General features: G+C 36.6%; 1 protein-coding gene across 1 annotated transcript in view; it reads right to left on the minus strand.

The window, feature by feature from the left end:
• bmper (BMP binding endothelial regulator) overlaps positions 1 to 25055 on the minus strand; it is a 41856-nt gene that overhangs the window by 15520 nt on the left and 1281 nt on the right. The window contains exons 2-3 of the mRNA XM_032558078.1: positions 19402 to 19487; positions 1561 to 1660 (exon numbers count right to left, since the gene is read on the minus strand). Of these exons, the coding sequence (XP_032413969.1) occupies positions 1561 to 1660; positions 19402 to 19487 (186 nt within the window). The remainder of the gene's footprint in view (positions 1 to 1560; positions 1661 to 19401; positions 19488 to 25055) is intronic.

The raw sequence follows: 25055 nt of genomic DNA on the forward strand, positions 1-25055 counted from the left end.
CTGACTGGGATTCTCATCAGTTGTGAGAAGGATTTTATTAAGAAGTGAAAACACAGCAACACGACCAACTGGTGTGTTTCCAGTAGCAAAGACATAACAGAGTTCATCAGAAAGGAAGCTGGCCGCAGTGACGACGCAGCAATTTTCTCCACTTCTATTAATGAAGTGCTGAGTCGTAAAACAAAGCTGCAAACAAAAAGGTTGCGGCCCCGCAGAGAGCTAGAGGTAAGTGTGAGTGTTTTTATATTTCCATGGAGCCACATGGCTTCTTCATCAAACACATTTTCAAGAAATAAGGTCATTTTGGAGGTTTGTTTATTATTTAAAGGTTCAGTTTGGTTGCAGGTTAGTTCCTTAAAAACATATTTCTTCTGAAGAAATCAGAATAAATATTTGGTTATTTTGTTGGCATTGTTTTTAAGCATCACAAACATGGCTCTTAGTTTACTGTAGGTAACTTTATTAATTTTTGCTTTGTCTGAATTGAATTTCCATCCATTTGATTTATTTCAGTGGTAAACAAAAGTTACCTTAGACTTAAATGTGAAAATACATAAAAGAAAAACGTTCTGGAAAAAAAAACACCAAACAGTATTTTTATCATCTTGTTGCACTGCAGACTTTGTTTCAATACTTACATAAAAATTGAGGAAATACATGTGTAAAAATTGTGGAACAGCCTCCCATCTCAAGTGAGATATCCCCAGAACTATATACTATTAAAAAAAACTTCTCTTTACACAGGATTTTGGTTGAGTATGATATACCCTTTTTATTTGATTATTTGGGCATTGTCCTTACATATTGATAGATTTTATTAGCTTGTCATGTTGTGTTGAATTTCTTTACATTTTGCCCATATATCACATTGCTGCCCTTGAAGTTGTTGTATTTTAAGGGGCTCTTAAGAGAAATTTAAGTGAGGTATACATTTCCACACACATGCTTTGTATATTTAGCATCCAATACTAACATTTGCAGATTCAACTATTTATTAACTTTGTGTTAAGCTATTACGCTGTAAATTATAAGAAAATTCAGAAGAAGATTTAAACACAGATGATCGTCCTCAGAGATGCTTGAACGATTCTGATCATTAAGACAAAGATCAGAATGATGCTGCCCATGTGGATGAATAAACAAATAAATCATCTTGGATGATTTCAGACTCATAAAAGTAACTATATTTCTGTTGCTTGTAAACCTGACAGTGAACCCATTCAGCAGCCAAACTGTCTCCACATGCTATGGCTGTGTGTATGTGGCTTCACATGAGGTGAAAAGACATCCAGATTTACTCCCACAGGTTGCATTGAGGCCTGGCTGTTTGCATGCACTGCAGTAAAGTGGTCTCTGAAGGTTTGGTAAATCTGTATGAGTTTTATGTTTCTGCGTTATAGCAGTTCTCCCCATTAAAGTCCTCCAGCTGCAGATACCACAGCAGGACAATAAAAGCTCCCAAGTTCATTATTATCATCATCACTGTTTATTTTACAAATCAGGGTCAGAAGACATAGTAATACATGCTCGTCTTACTCTGGATCTGTTCATCTGTCTTACCTTTGCACCGCTCACAGCAGGCGCCAGTCTGTTTCACCACCAGAGCACAGTCATCAGAGACCAGCGGACATTTCTCCTGTTTACAGTCTGCTTTCCCATCCTGCAGGAGAGAGACAGGAAGAGAGCACTGCTCAACTGTCAAAACTCTGACTTTAGTCTTACTATTATATCACATTCTCATTTTGTCTCTTCCATTATTTCCATCATGTTTTATCACTACTGACTATCAAAGTCAATAGTGTTTTTTTTTAAATTTTACTTCTAAATGTTTAAAAACAGCTATCATGACCAAGATACCAGCTAATAAAGATGCTTTAAAATTGTCTGGTAAAAAAAAAACATTCGGGCCTCATGACGTGCATTGTTCAAGGTAATCATCCAAATGTAATTATTTAATATTCAGTTTTTATTACTCTGACATGACCAACCTTGGGGTTTTTATTTGAAGCACGAGCACTACATAAGCCTTCAATTATTTATATTTTTTTCTTCATATTTAACAAAAAGCCCTTAAGAATCTATATCTGTGACCTGATGACACTTTTTCTAAATTTATAGCCTGATGCAAATGGTACAAATCCTTTTTGTCAAATCTTCTCTTACTGTCCAGATTAAGAAAAAACTTCTCTATATATTATTAAAATGCTTTAGAAGGAATGCTGCTATTGTATAAACAGGAGCTAAGAAAAAATAGTGATATGATTAAAGAAAGTGACACAGTGCTAAAGAATGTTCTAGAAATGACAACCTGTTTAAAAATGATTGCTAAATAATAAAAGTTTTGCTTTTTAGTCATCTTTATCCCAAATTTTAAAATAAACCTTCACAGCTGTGGGAGTAAGGAGTGAAAAGACTGAAATGTTTCTCTGTTTAAATTTGTTTAAAAGGAAAAACAGCCAATAGCTCAAAATACAGTAGATAATGAATTGCAAGCTTATAAAAAAAGGCGCATTTGAGTTTATTTGGGGCATATTTTACAGGAGAAATATAAATAAAATTTCGACATAAGGCCTCTTCACCACTTTTGATTACAGCGGGGCTTGAAGCTACATGCAAATAATCTGTCGCTATTCTGAGTATTACATAGGTCAAAGGTCACATTAATCAAGTCTAGCATTTAAATATGTGTGTATGTGTTACAGTTGATATCGTTCATTATTATAGACTACCATTATGATAGCCTATAATACTACTAAAACCCTACTAAAACCTCTTTGTTTTAGTAGGGCCTGTCTTTTTCTGTTTTAAGAGTCTGATTAGCTGTTGCAATCAGCCTGACTGGGAGCTTCTGGCCAGGGATCCCAGAATCTTATGTTTCTGTGTTATAGTGTCCTATAACACAGAAACATAGAAACACATCTTTCTATAATATGTGTTATAGGACGCTGTGTTATTGCACAGAAACATAAGAATCTTCACTCAGACCGCCGCTGAATGTGTGTTTCTCATTTCCAACCAGATGGAAGAAAGTTGTCACCCTGGTTCCTGCTGGAACACCCAAAATGGACACTTTTTTCCTCTCATGAACTAGTTAATGAATTATAGAGATGTTCCTTACTTAGATTTATGTGTTCTTGGGTTGTTTTGTTATGTTTTGTCACAGCCAAAGAGTCGTGCTGAGACACTGTGAATAGGCTAAGCAAGAATAAACATTGGCTTCAGTCAATTCCTTTTGTGGTCAATTATTGGTTCGTAAAATAGCCCCGTTTGTAATGCTGTAAATGTACCAAAATAAAGTTAATCTTAAAGTCAGGGATGGAGAAACTGAAAACATGGTTAGACTCTTCAGCAAGATATATTAATGATTGTTTTAAGTCAATAATTCCTTACCACTGATTAAAAAGTACTAGTTCCACTGGCAAACTATTTAACCTATAACAAGACATTTTCCCAAGTTTTAAGTGAAATAATCTGTCAGTGGAACTAGTATATTTTAGTTAAGGGATTATTGACTTAAATTAAGCTTCTAAAAATGTACCTGTAGATTAATTTCGACTTATTTCGAGTATACTGGGATATTTGCACTAGAAACTGGATCAAAATACTCAAGAATTTGTGTTTTTGCAGTGTGACATTTAGCTGTGCCTGAGCAGACAGATCAGCACCACCAAATGTGCAGGTATGAATGAAGAAGATCAAATTAAACAGAATTGCTGTGCCTACTCTATGTTTTTTCCAAATTCGCAGCTTGGTTTGAATTTTGCAGTCTGAGAAATAAAATATGGCTCAGCCTCGACGCTTCAGCTGTGAATTTTCACACCAGCACAACAAACCTCCTGTCGCCTCCAGACACACTACGCTCTGTGTCCGTCAGCGCTGCTACAAGCACGGTGGGACCGGTCAGAACCGGCGTCGCTTAATTCTCTCAAGTTTCACACCCAGTCTTTACTGCCGTTTTCTTGCCCACTCTGAGTGTGTTTTACTTTACAAACTATGAGGGTTTGTAAAGCGGAGGCTGGCAGGTCCTGCGGCCTTGCGGCAGGAGGCTCCAACAAAGACGGATCAAACGAGTGCGAAAATAAACCCGGCCAGTTTTATATAGCTGCAGCTCTCCGAATAAACCCCAACCACACCGAGGTCAGATGATGTCATGACACAAGAGGAGGGAGGAGAGGAGCCGAGATGGAAAGAAGCAAATAATGAAGTGTAACAGGTTAGAGGGACGATGACAACTAGAGGAAAATGACAAACTCAGCATGGGATTTTGATTTGTTGAAGGTTACTCTGCAAATCTTAATTTTTTTAATACCTGGTCATCAAACTCAAAATCTCATTTTATTCCAGACAACAGGGATAAATTATGGCAAAATACAAGTCAGTTATATGTTAATGAGTTACAATATTCATGAAGAAGCAGAAGAATTTAATGACTTGATTAATGTCAGCTCTTATCCTGAAGCAAAGGGATTGAAGAATTTAAACTGGCAAAGATACTTTTAATTTACAGGATGCTAATATTAATCATGGCATAGTAGCATAAAATATTACTAATAAAAGTTATCAGAACATTTAGTAAATATAAATAGCAATGTACAATTGACATTCCTCTGGCTTTAGTTACAGGAAACAAACCAGAAGAAAATCTCACAAGGACAGCTGAGCTTTACATCCAGTTATATCTAATGTCCTCTTTTTAGGACAATGATAAAGTATTAATGCATTTATTTATCTGGGTAATCAGTTTCACTATAATTAATGCCAAAGGTGAAAATACTCATCAGGGTCTCACTTTGCGAACACAACCAAAACATAGTGAAATGAAGAAAACAATGAAAATATCATAATAAATACCTAAATGTAAAAAATTGTGCTTAGTTGTCGATACAGTCTTTTAATAAGAAAAGGCAAAATCTAGAAGACAGTCAAACAGGATTCTAATTTAGTATCAATTACTGCTAATTTAAACATTTTCTTACAAAAGAACAAGACTTATGTTACTTTATATCTTTTTCTGCACTCTTAGACATTTTTAATAGACACCTTCTTCCATGTAACTGACAGAATCTGTTAGATTTTAATGCACCTTAGGGAAAAGTGTTACCAATACAACATGATATTTACATGTTGTAAATCTTAGACATGGTGTAATGTTCTTCAAGCCAAGAGATTTTCTTTTTTCTTCAAAATTTCTGTTCACTGCAGTATTTTGGAATAAATGCACTGTTGGAAAGAAAGATTGGCCGTGGATGTAAACCCACTAAATGGTGGAAATGTGACAAGTCAAAGTGCAAAACAACTAGAACACTATATTATCAATTGATGATGAGGTGGTTCCTCAGACCACTGCTGTTTTATAAGTGTAGCCCCGGGCTCAGCCTGTAATTTTAAAGAGAAGCCATGGATAAATTAGGAAAGCTACACAGTGGGTATTCAAGGAACTGCAAGGCAAAAGATTTCTATATATATTTAAACCGTAATCATCTATCATGGAAGACAGCCGTAGTTGAGTTTGTGAAACTTTCCCATAGACTGTTAAAGCTGACTGTAAACATGCGGTGAACTTGCTGCTATAAGTAAACCAACAGGAAGCTTCTGAGTCTTGGTCCTGAGTATTCCTGTCGCAATAAGCAATAAATCAATTAATCGCATGATGAATTAAAACAAGCTCAATAATTCCCATTTGCACGATTTATAGTTTTTCTCTATTCTCTCTCTCTTTCTACCAAAAACTGGATGACAAAAGTCCTCATTCTGGTGCTTTGGTCTCAACTGGCCCAGTTTTTGAAGAACTTTTTTTTTTTACAGACACTTCATAATTCATTTTATTTATTGTTTCTGCTTTTTGCTTATTTATTTTGGATATTTACATCCAAATGTAAATAAAATGTCTTCCAGTTCCAGTGTTAAATGTTCATTAGAATTTAAAGTTTATTGGTCTCTGAGAATGTGTTCTTGTATTATTATGCTTTTACATATATTACTTGAAAATGGTCTTAAAACAACATTATTGTTCACTGCAAAATTTTCTGGGAGAAGTTTTTGTCCAGCAATATTTGTCATTGTGACAGAACCAGTCCTGAGATCTGTTCTTATATAGCTACTTTTTTTTTTTAATTGACTTATCTGTTTTCTAAATATCCTTTATTATACACGGCAAACAATAACACACTAAAACCTAAGGAAAACTGGGTAGCCAATTAGCTAATCAGTTAATTTGCTTGTTTTCATAACTTCATTCACAGAAACATGCAACCTCCACACAAATGGTGGTGAATGCTCAAATATAAGGACAGTAAAACAGCACGACCAACCCTACATTTTGATATTGTAAATAAATGTATCTAAATTTGAAGTTGACCAAACACCAACCTTGTGTTCAACTGTAATTTAAATGTTTTAGTTTCTTTCATTTATGCAGAATCAGTTGAAAGCTCCTCAGACTAGAGGCAGTGTTGAATAAGAAGCAACACCACATTTTGTTGCTATTTTTGTTAAAATTTCAGTCCAGGTTACTTTTCTATCTAGTGCACAGTCATGCACTGCTTACTTATTTTGGGTAAAATAAAATCATTTCAGTTTGTGGATGTGACAAAGTGGAAAGAACATGTTCAGTTTTGCAATGTACAGTAGCTTTAGGCATAATAAATGTTTGTGTTGCATTTAAAACAATTTTTAAATAGTAAAAACTTGTGAATGTGCCTTTAAATTCTGAAAATCAGCATCTGGAAGGTCATGTCCTTCTTCGTCTCTGCACTATTATCCATTAGCAGAGTATTGGTGGTACATGTGACCCACTCTGCTGCTACCCTTGTTGCGCCGGGGTCAGTGGTCACACCGGGTCACCTCGCCTTATAAACACTTGAAATACCACCACGGCACCAAGGCTGCTTGACTGTCTGTGGCAGAGACTGAGACCCCACCCCCACAACACACACAAACTTTAAGAGGGATAAGGCACTGGTATGCTTATAAGTGGGTTTGTGTCAAAGGGAAAGTGATGCCAGTGGGATGGTCTGTGGTTCTACAAATGCAGACGTGGTTTTGTTCGACTGCCTGAATTTACAACTTTTACTTTTCTTCACAGTGATCTACTTGACAAACTGTAACCCAAACTCACGGCTGAACTTTAGTTAATTGGTTAAAACAATCAATCACAAACAATTTCAGCTGCTAAGACGCCGGATTTAACCAAGAACAAGAAACTGCACAAGTAATCAGATTGTTTAAACTCAATCAGTGAAATTGAATAATTTACTAATGTGTTTATTGAATGTAAAAGGTCAACGTCTATAACCTAGCTGATCAAAAGCCTTTTGCTGTTAGCTGCTCAGCTCCAACACCACATATTCAGACTGGTTCGAGGAAAAGTCTCTAATTGGGAAAGATGAAAATATTAAACTCAGGGTGGATATTATAAAATTATTTTAAAAAAGAAAGAAGGGACCAATAAAGGTTAGATTATGAAGGGTAGCTAGGTGTTTTTTTAAGACACTGCATTTCTGCAAAACATTGACTCTAAACTTTTGATGGAATGGGTCAAATTTACACAAAAACTTTAATTGACAAGATTTTATTACGTGATTCTATCTATGGTTTGCATGATGTAGCTAATCCTGTAATCTGTCTTAATGTTGTTTACTATTGAAAAACAAATGTTTCATAATGCCATTTGGGACAAAGGTTCTTATAAAAACACTAAAACATAAAATGCTGTACATCTGAGTTACTGAACAATATATTATCAACATAATTTCTTGAATGTTAAAATTAGGCTAGCTCTGCCACTCGGAGGCGACAGTGTTCACTGCTTCACCTCGTTTCTTAATTTTTTTCCATCTTTATTTTCCCTTTTCCTGTTTCACCCACATTCATAAAACTGTCCATCCATTTTATCCTGGTTTCCTTTTATATCAGTTCCTGATTATAGTTTTCTACCTAAAATGGCCTTAAACTAAATGAAATATCCTCTATTATTAATTCATCAAAACAAGCAATTTTTTATACAGACTACTGTTTAATTCAAGACACACTTTTCCTACTTAAACGTACTTCAAAGAAAGCTGCTGTGCAGAAGAAAGAAAGATCTAAAGCTTTCATCTTGCAAGCATCCTTTTCCTTTTTATGTTTTCAGGTCTGGTAAAGGGATGGAGAGATAAGACGGTGTCACCTCATCACCATCAGCCCTTAAATTAAAACCCCATTTACGTCCATGGACCGTAACACCTCCCAGCCTCTCAAACCTTAACGGCCTTTTCTAAATGTGACCTTTCACCTCGCGTCCAAAACATAAAAGGCAAAAGCAGCACTCCAAGGAGACAAATGTTGTCGTGTCTCTTACTTTGTTTTTCAACAAGTAAGATAATTCATTTATCTTGAAATGAATATAAGTAGTATGGGTTGGATTAAAAAAAAAAGGTCATAATACATGAAAAAAGATCTGTCAGTTTTTAAAAAAGCACATTTAAGAAGAAAGTTAAGACCAGATGTGAAACAAACTTTGTGATATCAGTTCTGAAATAGTTACAAAGCCATTTCTAAGATTCACTTCTAAACTTACTCCAAGACCATATCAAGGGTTCATTCAGCTAAATTGTATTTACATGTTATTATTTTCACTGGCAGAGAGAAGAGAGATCTTCTATTAACTTTTTAACAGTAGTAACATAAGGGTAAAAAAAGACACGTCTGTTGTTCAGCATAAATCAACAATGAAATAGTTTAAGTAGTTCTAACTTTAGATCGCCACACCATTATCACTTCACAATCAAGAGGAAAGTACGAAGAAGCCAAATTTCACTTCGAATCAAACTGCATTTGCTGCTCTGCAAAAGTTAGAAAACTTGATTGTTCAGACATGTAATTCTCACTCAATTTTTCACTGGAATATGTCAGAAAAATCTCGTTAACTGTGACATTGTCTACATGTCAAGTCAGGTTTATTTGTTTAGCACATTTCAGCAACAAGGCATTTCAAAGTGGTTTACATCATTAAAACATCACACAGTCATCAATTACGAAAAACGCAATAAACATTACTTTTTGTCACATGTTGTCATCAAAATCATCAAGTAAATACACATAAGACATTTTGATCAGTGTTCCAGTTACTGCTAACCAAGGTCAACTCTAAACAGGTGGTTCCAATTAAAATTAAATCACACATTTTTCTTACACACAATTTGAAAAGTGAAATACTTTGTGTCTTCCGCAAGCCATTGGTGCATTGCACAAAAGCTTAAAAAAGATAATTTTCCATTTTGGAATTTGGAATTTCTGCAGAATTTTTATTATAATATTTAACTTTTATGACAACAAAACAAAATATAAAAAGGGTAGCACATCACCTTATTTCTGCCACTGGATGCCCTCAGTATTTGAAAGTAGCAAAGTACATTATATGCTTTGACAAATATTTGTTAACATTTTTTGGGCATTTTGTATTTGTTTGGATATGTACACTCCAAAACCAAAAGGCATAGCAGTAGTACTTCTAGGAACATGATGAATTTCTGTTGATTGACTTTTAAAATCATTTTAAAAGTCAATCCACAGGGAGTCAACCTTTCTTCCACACTAAAGCCATAAGGTCATGTAAATAACTGAATTCCAACAGTTTCTCCATCAGATATTTCAATAAAGCAAATAAAACACACTTATTATGAGCAGAAGACAAGAGGTTAGAATGTGTTCCTATTTTGTAGTAAAAGCTAAACATGGCATTTATGCACATTTATTAGCATTAACATTATAGAAGGCAACAGATAACAGAGCTGCTGTTTTCTTATCAGCTGTCTATCAAGCAAACCTCCGTCCTGTATTGATCATCTACTCGTTAGGTTGAACAACCTTTGACCTTCCTCAGAGATCCTGCTACCGGGTGTAAAAACTTCCTCACAGAGCTCTACAGGAATGTTTGTTTGATCAATTAACGGTCAGCAGGAGCTTTGACCCCTTCAGCGTCGGCTCTTGTTTTCTCCAAGGATGAAATAATGCAGACTTGTTCTGCTATACGTCGAAAATGCTCATAACAAGATGAGCTGGGAAAAAGTTTGTTTGATTCAGCGTCACTTCCACACGAAAAACAACTCGACTGATCAAAGCTCCCTGCTTTTCACATTTCATTATATTGTGTTTCCCGTCAACATCCGTCTATTAAATAATCCAGTATTTACACTGAGGTTTCATTTGAGATTTCTTTTCTCTTTCTCACAAAACAACCTCTAATCAGCATCTACAGCACAAATATACAGAGTCTCATATTGCGGCTCTGATTTGGGTCATACAGATATTTATTTTAGTCAGTTTCATAAATGCTGCCATGTGAAGAGATGGGGCACGGAGTGATTTAAAAACCCTGCTCAAACAAATCTCAAATGAATTGTTTTGCAAATGTAGAACAGTATTCGGTAACATTGTTTACTTTGATATTTATGTCAAACATGCAAAATATGATGGTGAAATGTATATATTAATTACACTGTACAACAGAGGTATTAGTTAACAAATGACAAAATGTTTGTTTTAAAGTTGAGAATTGTTTTAAACATTGAAAAATACTGATTCTTGTTATTCTCAAATTATTTACTTTAGTTTTTAAATACTTTATTTAACCTGGACAGCTCACTTTATTTCAATGTTTCAACGTTCTACATTATTTCTTGACATCAAAACAGCGCACACAAAACCATTTTTCACTTTATAAAAAGAACAAAGATAACTGAAATTACAATAATGACAAACTGCAAACAAAATAAATCAACCAAAGATTTGTTTGGTTGATTTATCCTTCCACTTGAAGGATTCAAGTGGAAAAATGTGCTAAACTGCTGCGAGGTAAAGTTTTAGAAGCTATTTTGTTTCTAATTGTAGTTTTTGTCAGAGCAGCTTGTTTGCTCAGCTGTCAACGGCTTTTCATGAGGAACGCAATTAACCAAGTGCACAGAATATCTTCATTTTCTTCATAATAATATATCTGAGAGACTAAACAAACTGCAAATGGCACAAATGTATTTCTTTTACTTTTTGTTTGCTCATCTCCTCGAATGTCTTCTTTGTTTTGTTTGAGGTTTTTCAACCTTTTTTTCTGTCATCAACAGAAACAGAATTGGATTTTCAGTCACAGCCAAACCTTTAGAGTCTTGTTTTTCTTTTAATTTGTAAAATAAATTATATACAAGCACTTTTAACTTGATTTTATTTCATATCCTGTCCATCAATAGTCTTTATCAGTTTTTCCTTACGCGGTACCAGGGAGCTGCTGCCTCTCTCCAGCGGTCATTGGATAACAGGCAGTGTAGAGGAGAAGTTAGAGTAATCAATAAACCTAACATCCATGTTTATGGACTGTGGGAGGAAGCCAGAGAACCTGGAGAGATGAGATCCAAATGCCATGATCCATTCTGGGATTTGAACCCAGGATTTTCTTACTGCAAAATAAAGGTGCTACAGACTGTTTCAATGTTCCACTATTTTATATCCCTTAATAATCAAAGAAATAAATAAATAAATAAAAATTGGAATAAGTTAGAATAAAATAAAACAACATCAATCAGACTTTTTCATTGATATTTTGATGCTAATAAGCTGTGTTTCATAGTGTCTAGAGGACAGAATAGGTGATATTGTTCATAAATATCTTTATTTATGAACATATTTTCCTGGCTACACTTAGGCACAGTTTTATTTCCGTCACATCACACTCAAAAAAGAAAGCTTCCTCCTACCATCCCAAAATGTTCACGTTTCTTTTTTTTTACTAAATCGTCCCCAGGTGCGAGTGTTTGTGAACAAGTATGAGTGTGTGATTGTATGGGTTTGCAGAGTTGTCTTGACTGTCTCCATGAAGTCCTGTGATGGACTGGTGACTTGGCCAGGGTGAATCCCACCTTTCACTTGTTGACTCTTGGCCATGTATCTGTCAAACCACCCTGCAGGAACTAAGTGGGCAAAGGAAACAGAGGGAGGTCCTACTGAAAACTGAGCTATGAACAGGAACAGCAACAAATATGTTGCACCTGCAAATAGGAAACTTACTTTGGCCTTGTGCTGTTTAGGCATGAAATCAACTGGTGAGTCAAGTCATAACGGGTGTCTGCAAAGTTAATCTTTCACCTCCTGTTGGGTGCATCATTGCTTCACCAGAGCAGATAAAGAGTGACATTAGATTTAAATGTTCTTGTTATACAGGGTGTCCACACATCCTTAAAGAGTCTGAAGTTCATCTATACAAAAACAAAAGGCCTTGAAATGTCTTAAATCCATTAGAAAAAACACCAGTTGGCCTTTCATATGTTAATCACAGGCCTTGTGTTTTGTGGAGGAAGAACTTTTTCATCTTGTATATTCTATAGTTTATTTTTCAGTCACATGAGAGCATCTTCATTGCATGCTGTGTCTACCTCTAACTAGTTGATCACTGGTAAGTGTAAATTTATCGTCAGTTTGCTGGACAGTGTTCATCTTTGTCACTGGCTCACTTCTGTTGCCAATCCAAATCATGCTACATTCATTCTATGCAAAAATGTAAGATGCACTACTTAAATCTTAAATTTCATTCATACTGGTCTTAAAAAGGGATTAAAATGTCTTAAATTAGAGTTGGTGAAAACTGCAGAAACTGTGTTTCACATTTTTATTTACATTTATTTTACACACACACTTAATATCAAACAAGTGCAACACAAATATAATTACTTATAACAGCATTTGTTGAATATAAACCTGAAGTTTAATTGTTACTTTCCCTGACATGGATGTATAAATCCAGTTTTACAGAAAAGGGTTCTGCAAACTTTAAAACTGATGCTCATCCACCATTTTGAATTGTTTTTGTCATTGATAAATCGTTCACCAGAAATAACATTTCCTGACCTAAAAGCTAGGTTTAACTGTTCTGACTCAATGGACGGACACAACAGGCGTCCGTGTAGGTCCAAGACATTCTGAAAGAACTGCATCTGCATGACGGGATGTGAAGGGGAAAAAAAGAGCCGATCTGGGGGTGAAGGAGGAGAGGAAGAACCGATGAGAGAGTGGAAAAAGACATGCAGATGGACAGACAGATAGACGAGGATGATGAAGAGAGTGACAGAGATGGACTGACTCCTTCCAAGATAACAGATCGCCATGGCGACCTATCTGTCAATCAGTCTGTCAGCCACATCCACTCTCTGCTCTGCCTCAGCCTGGACACACACAATGGATCCTCTGTGTCCATACATGTGTGTGTCCATACTCTGGACTCAGTGAGCAGACCCCCCATCTCCTCCTCCTCCGACCCATGTATAAGTGACACTGGAGACCCAGTGGCTCGTTACCCCCCAAAGGGACTTCATGGTGACATGGGACCCTTTTTGGAAGTGCAGAAATGATTGTGTCGATCATGCAACACTGAATTTAACTTTTTCTTCCACACAGTTTGGAAAAGTGAACTTAATCTTCCATCAAGTCGCAATTATTCAGAAAAAATTGGAACAAAAAGGATCCCAACGTTTGGGGTAGTGAACAGAAAGTGAAGATGAGGGATGACAAACAGCAGCAAGTCAGTCACGCTGAAAAAGAAGCCAAAATAAAAACAAAAGCATTTTACCTGAGAAAGCAGAACAAAAGGAGAAACCCAAAATCTAGAGGATGAAAATAGGTTAAATTTAAAAAAGCATGACCAGGATGTGTGTAAGGCTATGAAGGGATATAGTGTCTATGTGTGTGTAGAGGAAAAGGAGGGAGCGGGGGGCTGATATGTAAGTGTGTGGAGCGGAGGGGTTAAAGTAGAGATGAAAGGGCAGCCATTGCCTGCTGATGACTGATATCATTCAGCAGGACTTTGCTGATGTCTGCCTGATAACACAGAGGACAAGAGAACCTCCTGCAACCAACCAGGAGCCAAACAGTAGCTGAGGTTTACGATACATGTGAAGTATCAGAGGTTGGAGTAAAAAAGGTGAATTTGGGTAATTATTCTGTGAGCTTTCTAAATGTAAAGACAGCAATTTGCCTTGCAAAAGTATGGATAACAGAATTATCAAATGGAAAATTCATGTTTGTTCAATTAAAAAAAAAATGAAAATCTGAAGAGTGATGTGCATTTGTATTCCCCCAAAATAATTCAACTGCATTTAGTAGAGATGGGCAAATTGATCCAAAATATCAATAATATCGATATCATGTCAGCATCAGTATTGGATTGATGCTTTAGTTCTACAGCATGAAATGTTGTATAAATTTTGTACTGTAGTTTTTCAACTCTACCTAAAAAAGGATTTTTTTTTTTGATTTGCTTTCAAATGGTAATTATTTGTGCTTTGTCTATGTAGGAAAAATGCATGGATATCATGTTAATATCATACTAAAGCACATAAACTCTGTCCAAATTCTGTCATACGTCTGGACAAATGATTAAAAGAAAAAAACAAACAAACTAACTCACCTAAAGGCTCCTTGGTATCAGATCGATACCAAAATATGCAGGATCGCACACCTCTAGCTTTTAAATAAAATCCTACGCAACCAGTTTAATTTAAGTAGTCACTAAATTAATAGAGTTTATCTGTGAATGGAAGGTGCTGCAGCAGGAGGAAGATGTTGATCGATGAAGGCCGGGATCTCTGTAGGTCTGATGAGCTTCTTCTCTGCATGGATGGTGTGGTCACACAGGACTTGGGTGCTGGCAGGAAGGAAGGCACCAGTTCTTCTTTGCCTTTGGTCTTTGTCTTTGCCTTTGTCTTCATCTTTGTCTTTGGGGTCTGAACCCAGCTGATGAGAGAAGTGCGATTCGAAGCCACAGGTTGTGGGCCTGACGGGTTGGTCCCCATGCGCAGGACAGTCTTCGGCTCTGTGGTCCCGGCTCTTCTTCAGCTGCAGAGTTCTTTGTCCATCTCGATCTTGGCTCGAAGCTGCCTGGAGGATCCAACCAAAGATTCCTCTTTTGCACCCACCTTTTATAGGGTTTATCCACCATTTTGGTGCGTTTGCATTGGCTAGCACTGTTGCTGTGCTTGTTTCATTGGCTGTGTGCTTAGACAGATGATCTCATATCCATCACTGTTTTACAGACATTATGTCCTGATGTCTGTGCTAATGTCTCAGGGTTGCCCAGTGGTCCTCCTATGACCATGGCCAGCACAACCTTTTCTTTGAAACATTTAAGTTGTTCAACAACCTGTTTCCAAATAAGGCATTGATCATCTCTGCTCTCCTGTTAGTTCCTCTTTTTCCCTTAACCTTTCACCTTTCACCTACCATCTACCTCCAACATATCAGTGATGTTTAATTGCAGTTACACATTTTACACCATTTCAAGTTCAATGTCAAAATCACATTTATAACTTCTTTAGCTTCTCTGATTTAGCATTCATTTATAATTTTATAACCATAACTTATTAATTACTCTTATTATAATCTTAGTGTGAGTTATTACAGATGTTTTCTGAAAAGAAACCAATAATAATCCATGATTCTAATTTTTTGATACCAAAGTTAGTTACTTGTTTTACTTGCAAGCATTCCCACAAATGTAAGTGTAAGTATTATTACAAGTAAACCAATATTAATATAAGTATTTTACTTTGAATCGTATCCAATTACTCAAAATGTTTAGACTTTCATTCTTTAAAACTTTCATGCTTTAAAATAAGGAATAGTCTCAACTATTTTTTATAAATTTGCAGGCTGGAAACTTACTTCCTCTTTTTCTAGGAAACTGCTCTTCCTGTTTCATGACTCTTTCTGTCTGACTATGATTTATTATGATTAGATAGAAAAAATGAATAGAATTAAAGCAAAGTTTGCAGGAGACAAAAACAACACACCAGATGTATTTTATTGATGTTTAAGTCTACTGTTGGGTCACTTGAGTGATTCATTTTAAAGATAACTTTATTTATTATTACTGTTAAACTTAAATCTCCAGCATGGGGAAGTTTTCTTCACAATATTTTATATTACCTTGTACTGAAATTATCAATAATGATGTAATTTGTTGAACAACTAATATTGGGATTGATTAAACTCAGATCTTAAACAAATAATAATTGAATAGAAAAGTATCACATATATGTATATAGATCTATATAGATCTCTCTCTATATATATAGGTAGATAGATAGATCTATATAAATATATAGATCTATATATATGTAGATATATAGATCTATATACACATATAGATCTAAATATACAGTACAGACCAAAAGTTTGGACACAACTGTGTGTCCAAACATTTGGTCTGTACTGTATATATAGATCTATCTATCTACCTATATATATATAGAGAGAGAGATCTATATAGATCTATATACTGTATGTCAAAGCCACAACTGAATGAAAGACATAAGAAGTAAGACAAGACATGTAGGGAAATGCTTTTCTTCAGCGGGGTCAGTGAACCTGGTGAACGAACGTTAATGGAGGTTAACACTCAAAACCAGTTTGAGGCTGCAGAATGCTTGAATCTGCTGCAGAGATTCACCTTTCACTAGGAATCATATCCATCTGGTAAAAAGGTCTAGTCAAAGTCCAGAGTTAAATCCAAAAGCCTCAGCAATTTTACAAAGAGGAATGGACAAATATTTCAGTCTGAGTAAAGGTAGTAGAAATATACCTCAAAGTGTGTAAACGCAGGGAAAGTTGGTTTTCCAAAATATTCGCTCAGTTGAACTGAAGATGGTCAATCTGAAATTAAACACGCTGAAGTCTCTGGATGAGATGCAACATAATGTAAAACAAATTCCAGGGGTCTAAAACTTTACAATGGCACTTTATAAAAGATAACCAGGATTTGTCTACAGGTAGTCTGGATTAATTTATGATGCTGTGACTTAAAATATTAACACAACAGAAGTGTCATGTTTCCAACCCGACTGTCACAACCGCAACGTAACCTTCAAATACAACAATCAAGATGCCAAGACTGTACAGGACTGTTTTACATCTGACACAATCTGTGCAGAACTCAGTTTCTCACACGTCTTCTGGACAATCTGTTGGCTTGGCTGGCGTGTGACTCCGTCAGCTGAATGCACTTAGATGATAACTAAACATGCAGATTCTCAAGGTAAACAGCAACTTTCTCCTCCTGATTTGTATGGAAGCTGTCAAACAAAGCTGTGGTAACATTTCCACTGTCAGCTGAGAAAAATGCAGCTCAAACTGTTAATTTAGCGGTTCCCGAAATTTAGGTCCGGACCCAGCTGTTGCTTGTCAGACACAATGTGCTAGAGATGGATAGGAGAAATAATCACAAATTAAAAAATGTTCTCTAAAGGATGTTTTCTTAAAGATCATTGAGGTTGTTTGTCATGTCATGATGTCTCTGTTGAGTTTGTTTATTAGCACATAAGTAAATATCTGCACATTTTGACAAGAGACAGCAGTGGATGAATATTTCTGCTGCTGTGTGTCAGAAAAAACTGCTGATCTAAGTCAATGGAAATATTTTTTTTCAAGTTTCAGGATCAATAAACAAATCTTTTTGATTAAAACAATTTATACACTTAATGGCTCTGATATCATCTATAAATTAGTAACACCTTCTAATGACTTCCAAATCTCCAATACTCCATGAAAACAAAATAATTTCCTTCTGTCTAAATAATGTGTAAAGGGACGAACAGTAAAAGGTTAAAAGATGTTTACTGGTGTCTGAATCTGGATAAAAGTTGTTGGCTTTGTTCATTTTGAGCAAATTAAACAAGCTAGCCAAAACTGACTATCACTGTCTTTATTTTGGCTGCATTCAGACAGCAGCTATGAACTAAACAAAGTCATATGTCCACACAACTTCCCCACTCAATTAATTGGATACACCTGTTCAATTGGCCAACCACATGGCAGCAACCCAGTTCATTTAGGTCTCTATCTGTGGAGAATATAACCTGCTGAAGTTCAAACTGAATATCAGACCAGACAAAAACCAGACATTTAGTTACCAGATGGATTGTTTTGATCTAGTGAGATCTCTCTGGTTAAAGGACAAAATATCTGGCGAGCTGAGGTTCAGTGGATGAAGATACCTCTGATTAATGTCAGAGGTAACAAAGGCAATAATAGCTGAAATGACCATTTTCACAACACCTTATAACTGAGAAATCCCATCTCTGAATGAATAAGGTGTTGAACCTAAAAGCAGATGAGCTACAGTAGCAGAAAACCAAATCAGGTGCATTTTCTTGACATCCTTTGGATCTTTTAGATCAAGTAAGTTTTATTTAAACTCCACAGCTACTTGGTTGTTGTTTCTGATCATATGTGCATTCTTCTTCTGAGGATTACTTTCAGCAGGATAATACACCATGTCACAAAGCTACAATCATCTCACTGTCACTCTCATAACAGTAATATCCCCCAATTCCAATGGCTCCAAAATCAAGAAGCACATCATAGAGCAGAGCATTCTGGGTAAATACAACCAAAACAAACGCAAGAGTCTAATGCTGGTGGGAGAAATGGCTTGTGGTCTTTTGCAAGAAAAGAAATCCTACAACTGCTAAAATCTGGCGCCACTCCATTTTTGTTTATGAAGAAGGAAGTTGCACTCTGTGTCTCCTTCATGTTGTTTCCTTCAGTAGTTATCAGTGCAGTGCCACCACATTTGAGGGGGTGAACAGCTTTTTCAAAATATTTTGTTCATTTGACACAGTGCAGTGAGAAAGCAAACAGCACCAATTGAACCAAGTCTATCAGATTGTTATGTGTGAAAACATCTTAACTTGTTGTGGAAGTCAGAGCTCAGATCTGGAACTAGATCTGGGATTCATTAAACACACCCCTCAGCATCACACTTCCTTGCTTCCTGTAGGATAAACTCAGGTCAGGTAACGGCATTTAAAAGCCAAAACTTTTCATTCAGCCAAAAATAAAGCAGTGACCAGAAAAGCCTCTCTGGTCCATTCTCATCCTCGGAAACAAAGAGCTCTACAGCAGTAATGGGGGATGTGGGGTCAAAGAGCACATGTTCTGGGAAAGAGTTGTCTCCCAACATTTTGTTGGTCTGTTTTAACAACTGCACCAAGGCAGGATAATGGGTACGCCTGGAAAAAAGAAACAATACCCACTTTGTATTTCACTGCAAGGAAAAACTGCATCATGACATTTGATTTTGTTTTAAATTACAAACTGCTTACCGATGCAATTTGATGCCAAAGTTTACCATCTAATCAAATCATTCAAAGCAAGCACTGATCTGTCACGAAAGACCAGCTGAAACTGTCCTGCTACTGTTGCAATCTTCCTATAAAATGATCGACTCTGCAAATATCCCTATCAGTGCAAAAGGAGTTCATGTCATTCACTCGGCCAGAACGGAAACACCAAGTTATATATTAAAGAGAGCAGAACAAACAGAGGAGGATTGATAACTTGGCATTCATTAATGTGAGCAGAGCAGAGAAGAAAACGGGTTCCTACCAGGCAGACGCAGGTGATGCAGGGGTTGTCGGTGATGTTGGGGATGTGCAGGACTTCTCCTTCATTGTCACAGCTGGCTTCAGTGCCTGTGAAGGACAGAATAGTGAGGAGCATTCCTAATTCAAGTCTTAGAAATGCACCCCACTACAGAACAATATGTAAATTGTTCTGTAATTTCTATAGCTTATGAAAATCTATCTATAATGCCAAGAGAATGTGACATTGTCATCCCAGAACTGCTTTAAAAACTCTGTAAATTTGCTCAACTTTCCTCCATTGTATTCATTCATCTGTCCAGGTAAATGGAGTGACATTCGAACCCAGGTCTTAAAAGCACAAGTCAGTCACTTTGTTACGAGTGCAAATGTAACCTGAACCAACGAGGGGAAACGACTCCAAACACATGGGTTTATGGGTTGAAGCATACAGATGTCAACGTCTCAGAGCGCAGCGGCTCATGCAGGAAGAAATCTGCTCCAGACTGACTGCTCTGATGTTTACTCATGCGTCTGATCTGCTTTATTCAGAGCAATCCCCCCATGGTGACAGAGATGGGAAAAATATTATTGGATGGAAACGAGATGATGCATAGCCACAGATGTGGAAGTGATATAAAGATGTGGTTGCAACTTTGTTCTTGTTGAGCTAAGGTTTCCAGGGAAAAATTATACAGCATCTGAACCGAATGATGAGAGACCAATTTGTTGCAGAGACTACTCAAAGAAATCATTTTTGATGTTCGTGTGAACAGATTTGGTTGACTGCTGAATCACAACTTCCTGATAATTAAAAGTTATCCACTTCATAAAACTGCAACTGGATGGGGTAATTTATAAAGTTGGACTATTACATGCAATAAATGTATAGACTGCATATTTATTTATTTTTCTGCATTTATTCACTTGAATATCCATTTGTAGTCATGCTGTCACTCAGGTTGTCCCTGCTGCTGAACACTTTAACATACAGTACAGTGTGCAGCAGCTAGAAAATGCATCACATTTGTTCAAAGCTCATATTTAAATCTTAATACTTGAAATGATCCATTTCACGTTTGACATTGGCACGGATGACATACGTAGCTTACAACACTTGACACATTTATTGGCACACTTGGTAAAAAATATGTTGAAAGAAATGTGTTTTCATGTTCTCCCCAGACATGTGTAGACAACAATCTATGTAAAACAAAAAAATCACCTGTGCCTTATTAAAAATACTCCTATTAATCCCATAAAATGCATATATCTAAAGCATTTTCTAAATGTAACTTTCTTTAGTTCACCAGAGTGCTTAGTAGCTTTCAATTATTAATCCTTCTTTCTTTACCACAAACATTGTTTTTTTTGTTTTTTTTCTTTAAGTACCAGAACATTTTAAACTAAAAATCTGGAGGAATTTGCAGTAAAAAAAAAAAAAAAAAAAGGATTACCACTGGATCTTTAAGCCAAATAAACACAAAAGACACAACAGCACAAAATGTACAATTTTCTATGGTCACCTCCTGACTTCCGGATAGAAACATTTAAAACAGGAATGTCCAACGGTCGTGCAGTGGTGGCGTAGCGGTTAGCGCGACCCGTATTTGGAGGCCTTGAGTCCTCGACGCGGCCGTCGCGGGTTCGACTCCCGGACCCGACGACATTTGCCGCATGTCTTCCCCCCTCTCCTTCCCCATTTCCTGTCAGCCTTTTATCATATAAGGGACACTAGAGTCCACAAAAGACCCCCTGGAGGGGTAAAAAAAAACAGGAATGTCCAGCTCTATTCCCCAACAGCTATCATCCTGCAACTTTTAGATGCATCCCTGCTCCAATGCACCTGAATCAAATGAATGACCAGTCCTCTGCAGAGTTAAATGACAGATGAGGTAATTCAGTCATTTGATAAAAATTTGTTGGAGAAGGAATACATGCAAAAGTTGCAGGACAGTAGTTCTTGAAAACTGGAGTTGGACACCCACGATCAGATTGTCTCAACAGAAGTAGCCAAAGCCTTGTGAAATGTTATAGGAGAACACAAAGTCCTCTCGAAATGAGGAAAGTGAGGGCTGTACAAAGTTTTAACAGCAGGGGTGCCAATGAGTGTGGCACCACTAATTCTGGTGAAAACAATTATTTACTTAAATTCGAATCCCGCCCCCCTACTAAACATATTCTCTCAAAATAAAAGTTGATGCTCCCTACTTTTCCAGTGTGAAATTATGCTACTGCAATAAAATATTTAGTATTTTAAAGATTTTTATACACCTTTTACCCATGGGACCAATAAGAGTGGAAGTTGCTGTAAATAGTGTTTAACTTTAGTGGCAGCTCTGACCAAATTGTTCTCTCTGGGGAATCTATGTAGAATAAAAGCCAATAATTCCCATTATGACTCATGTAAACATCTGATCCTGAATCACACAGCCAATGCAATCAAACTCTTGTGTTTTCAAGAGGCTTCCATCACTTTGAGTCCCTGAAGTATAACCTTCATTCCCAGTTCTCAATAAATGACTTCAGTTTGCTTCACTGCCTCTTCTGTAGGGGACACACAACATAGACACTGTAAAGGTTAAAACATTTTGTGCAACACCGGATCAATTCTTTTTATCTTTGTGCCATAACCTCTAACCTGATGTCTCTTCAGTTTGAGGAAATTATGATTGATCAGGAGTTAACCATTTCCTGAACCCACATCCCAAACTAAAGCAATGTGTACATAGTTTGAGTTGGACCAATATTCAGCAATATAAAGGGGAGATTTTCAGGCCATTCACTGATCTGTGACTACAATAAACAAAATGTATGCCAATCAAACGATGTGTTCTGCTCACATCAACTATATTGATTAAAAACTGGACCTTAAATAACAGATATACGTGTTTTCTATCATCCGTAGTGGAGGGATTCCTGCAGTAACTAGTCGTGTTGTCTGACTTCGGCAGTAAAAACCAGCCTGTGGATTCGGGCAGAGCAGACAAACCCTGCCGACTCCACCACCACTGTAAAATTTACAACCTTCGAGCATAATTAAAATTGCAGGGTTGTAAGTGTTGGGGGGGGGGGGGGGGGGGTAAACGAGGGCGGAGAGGCACTGTGGATCCGTCTGGGACCCAAAAAATCTTACTGTCTTGTTATTCAGCTGTTGTTTGTCTTTTTCTCACAAATTTGTTTAAAGGTTACGTTGATTTTACCTCAGACCTATACACTCATCAAGCTGAGCAAATTATTTACATTCTCTGACCTTTATTTAACCAGGACATCAATAAAGATTAAAATCTCCTTCTTACATTAAACTGAAACTACCTCGAGCAGAACAGAAGAAAGAACCAAAGATGGCAGAAAATAGTGGGATAATGCTAATTACTTAAAAACACAAACTTTCTTCACTGGTTGCTCTAACAGGAGGGGTTGATCTTACTTCAACTGCTCCCTTTTTCTACATCCCACTGAGGAGCTTGAACTTGTTAAAGAAGGGAACCTGAAAAAGGAATCGAGTGAGCCAACTAAATGAACTACAGGTGGAAGAATTTAACCCTACAGTTAAATTCTGGAGGGTAAAGAAAACCACATAAAAACATATTTTTGAAGGGGAAGAATTCAGACAGTTGTAAGGAAAAAAATAATGAGAACAGGAGACCATCACCTCAATTAAAACATAGATATGCACTGCTTTTTCAACACATTTGAACAAAAACAGCTTTGTGACTAAACTTTGGATTGTTGCTTTTGATAATAATAAATAAACGATTAAAATTTGTACAGTTCTATTTAGAACCTCCAGCATTTTAATGTCTCATTGCACAAGCCCAACGATACATTTTCTAGCCAGCCTGTGGTTTCAGGATGCATTCATGCAATAGTGTTGAGCTACAAATAAGTCAAAGTTGTTGATTTTTAACAGATTAATGCATAAATAATCTTTTAAACTTTATTTGAGGCTTTGGGGTAAATTTCACCTATTTAGTTGTGCAAACAGTTTGATTTAAATTATTCATTCAGGTGCTTTGTTGTGAAGTACATTTAGACCAGAAATGTTGTACTTTTGATCACCGACAGAATCCTGCAGAGAACAAAATGACCTTCATTTCCACCTGCTGCACTGCCACACTGATAAACTGCTTCAGGTCGTATTGGGCCGAGGTCGGGTCTACTTTTTGGCATTTGGTAACTGTAAGTCTCAGCAAACAATAGTGAACTCTGAGGTTCCCCAGGGTTCTATTCTTAGACTACTTTTACTTAGCATCTGTTGCTCAGATTATGTTTCTCTTGTTGTATTTCTATGCTGATGAGACACAAATTGATATTTTTGAGACTGACCACAGTACCTTACAGTCTCTGAACTAGAAATAAAATATATAACAACCTTGGTGTCATTACGGACTCAAACTTGAATTCTAACAATCTCATAAAATCTCTAAGTCTTTCTGTCAACACAGGATGCAAAAAACTGGTGCATAATTCTGTGCTTGGCAAGTTATATTTTTGTAAAGGTGTCTCTAACAAATAATTGTAAAAACAAATAGTATAATAAATAGTATAAGCAGTTGATGAGGCAGGTGCAGCTCATGAATCCCTGGCCAACACTAGGAAAATGGATCCTAAAGAACTGGTTTCCTGTTAATAAAACAATAGATTTCAAAACAAAATGATTTTAATGATCTTAAGGTTGCTGAAATGACTTGGGCCTAAATATAATTCAGAGATGTTGGTTAAGTGTGATCAATTTTGAAACTTCAGCTCATTTGAGTGATATTCATTCAGGGGTCCCAGGACCAGAACTAAACCTCCTCAGTCTTGGAACCAGAAAAACAGATATATGCAGAAAGTGTTGGCTGCTTTAAATCACATTTTTATTTATCTGCACTTTTGCCCAAATTTTAATTGTTTTGTGTTCCTTATATGTTTCACAATTCTCCCCCCCTTTTCTTCATTCCTTGACTTTTAATAATCTCTGTATAAATGGTGCTAAACAAAAACTTCTTGAGGATTTCTGCTGATAATACAGACATATTTGAGATGGGAGAAGAAGGAATCTGTTCATCTGAGTCAGATTGACTGTCGGGTTTGCCAAGGGAGGCCCATCTGATACATATTTTACTCTCATCTTCATGTGTTGGAGTCAGACAGAGGGATAACTACCAAAATATGGAGGACACATAAAAACTGTTATCGGGTTTGGATCTCGGAAGCTCTAAGTTGGTCCTGACAGCTTCTGGTCTTTGTGTTCTTGGAATTAAAAACCATCAAGCCAAATTGAGTCTTGGAAACCAGAAGAAAAATAACTAAATGAATCTGCTGCATTTTCAGATCATTAAGAACCGCAGAGACGCGCAAGTCCTATCAGTTGTGAAGCTGTCAAGAATCCCGCAACACTTCATCAGTTTTTCATCCACTCTGCATCTCATTCTCTAAAACCTCTGCAGTGCTGCAAAAAGTGGATGTCAGACGGAGAGCAAGCGTTCAGACACAGACGCAGCAAAGTTTTGAGGATGAAGGACAGAAAAGCGGTTCAATCTTCACAGCCTGTTTTTAACTAAAAACGATGTAATTATAACTCTCCAAGTGGCACAAACTATAATTTCAGCAAAGATCACAAGTTAACAGGGACCTTTTATCCTGAAGATTCAAATTATTGAGTCGTTTTTTTAAAGTTATTAAGTAAATAGT

Source organism: Xiphophorus hellerii, chromosome 3 (assembly GCF_003331165.1).
Source record: "Xiphophorus hellerii strain 12219 chromosome 3, Xiphophorus_hellerii-4.1, whole genome shotgun sequence".
Lineage (NCBI taxonomy): Eukaryota > Metazoa > Chordata > Actinopteri > Cyprinodontiformes > Poeciliidae > Xiphophorus > Xiphophorus hellerii.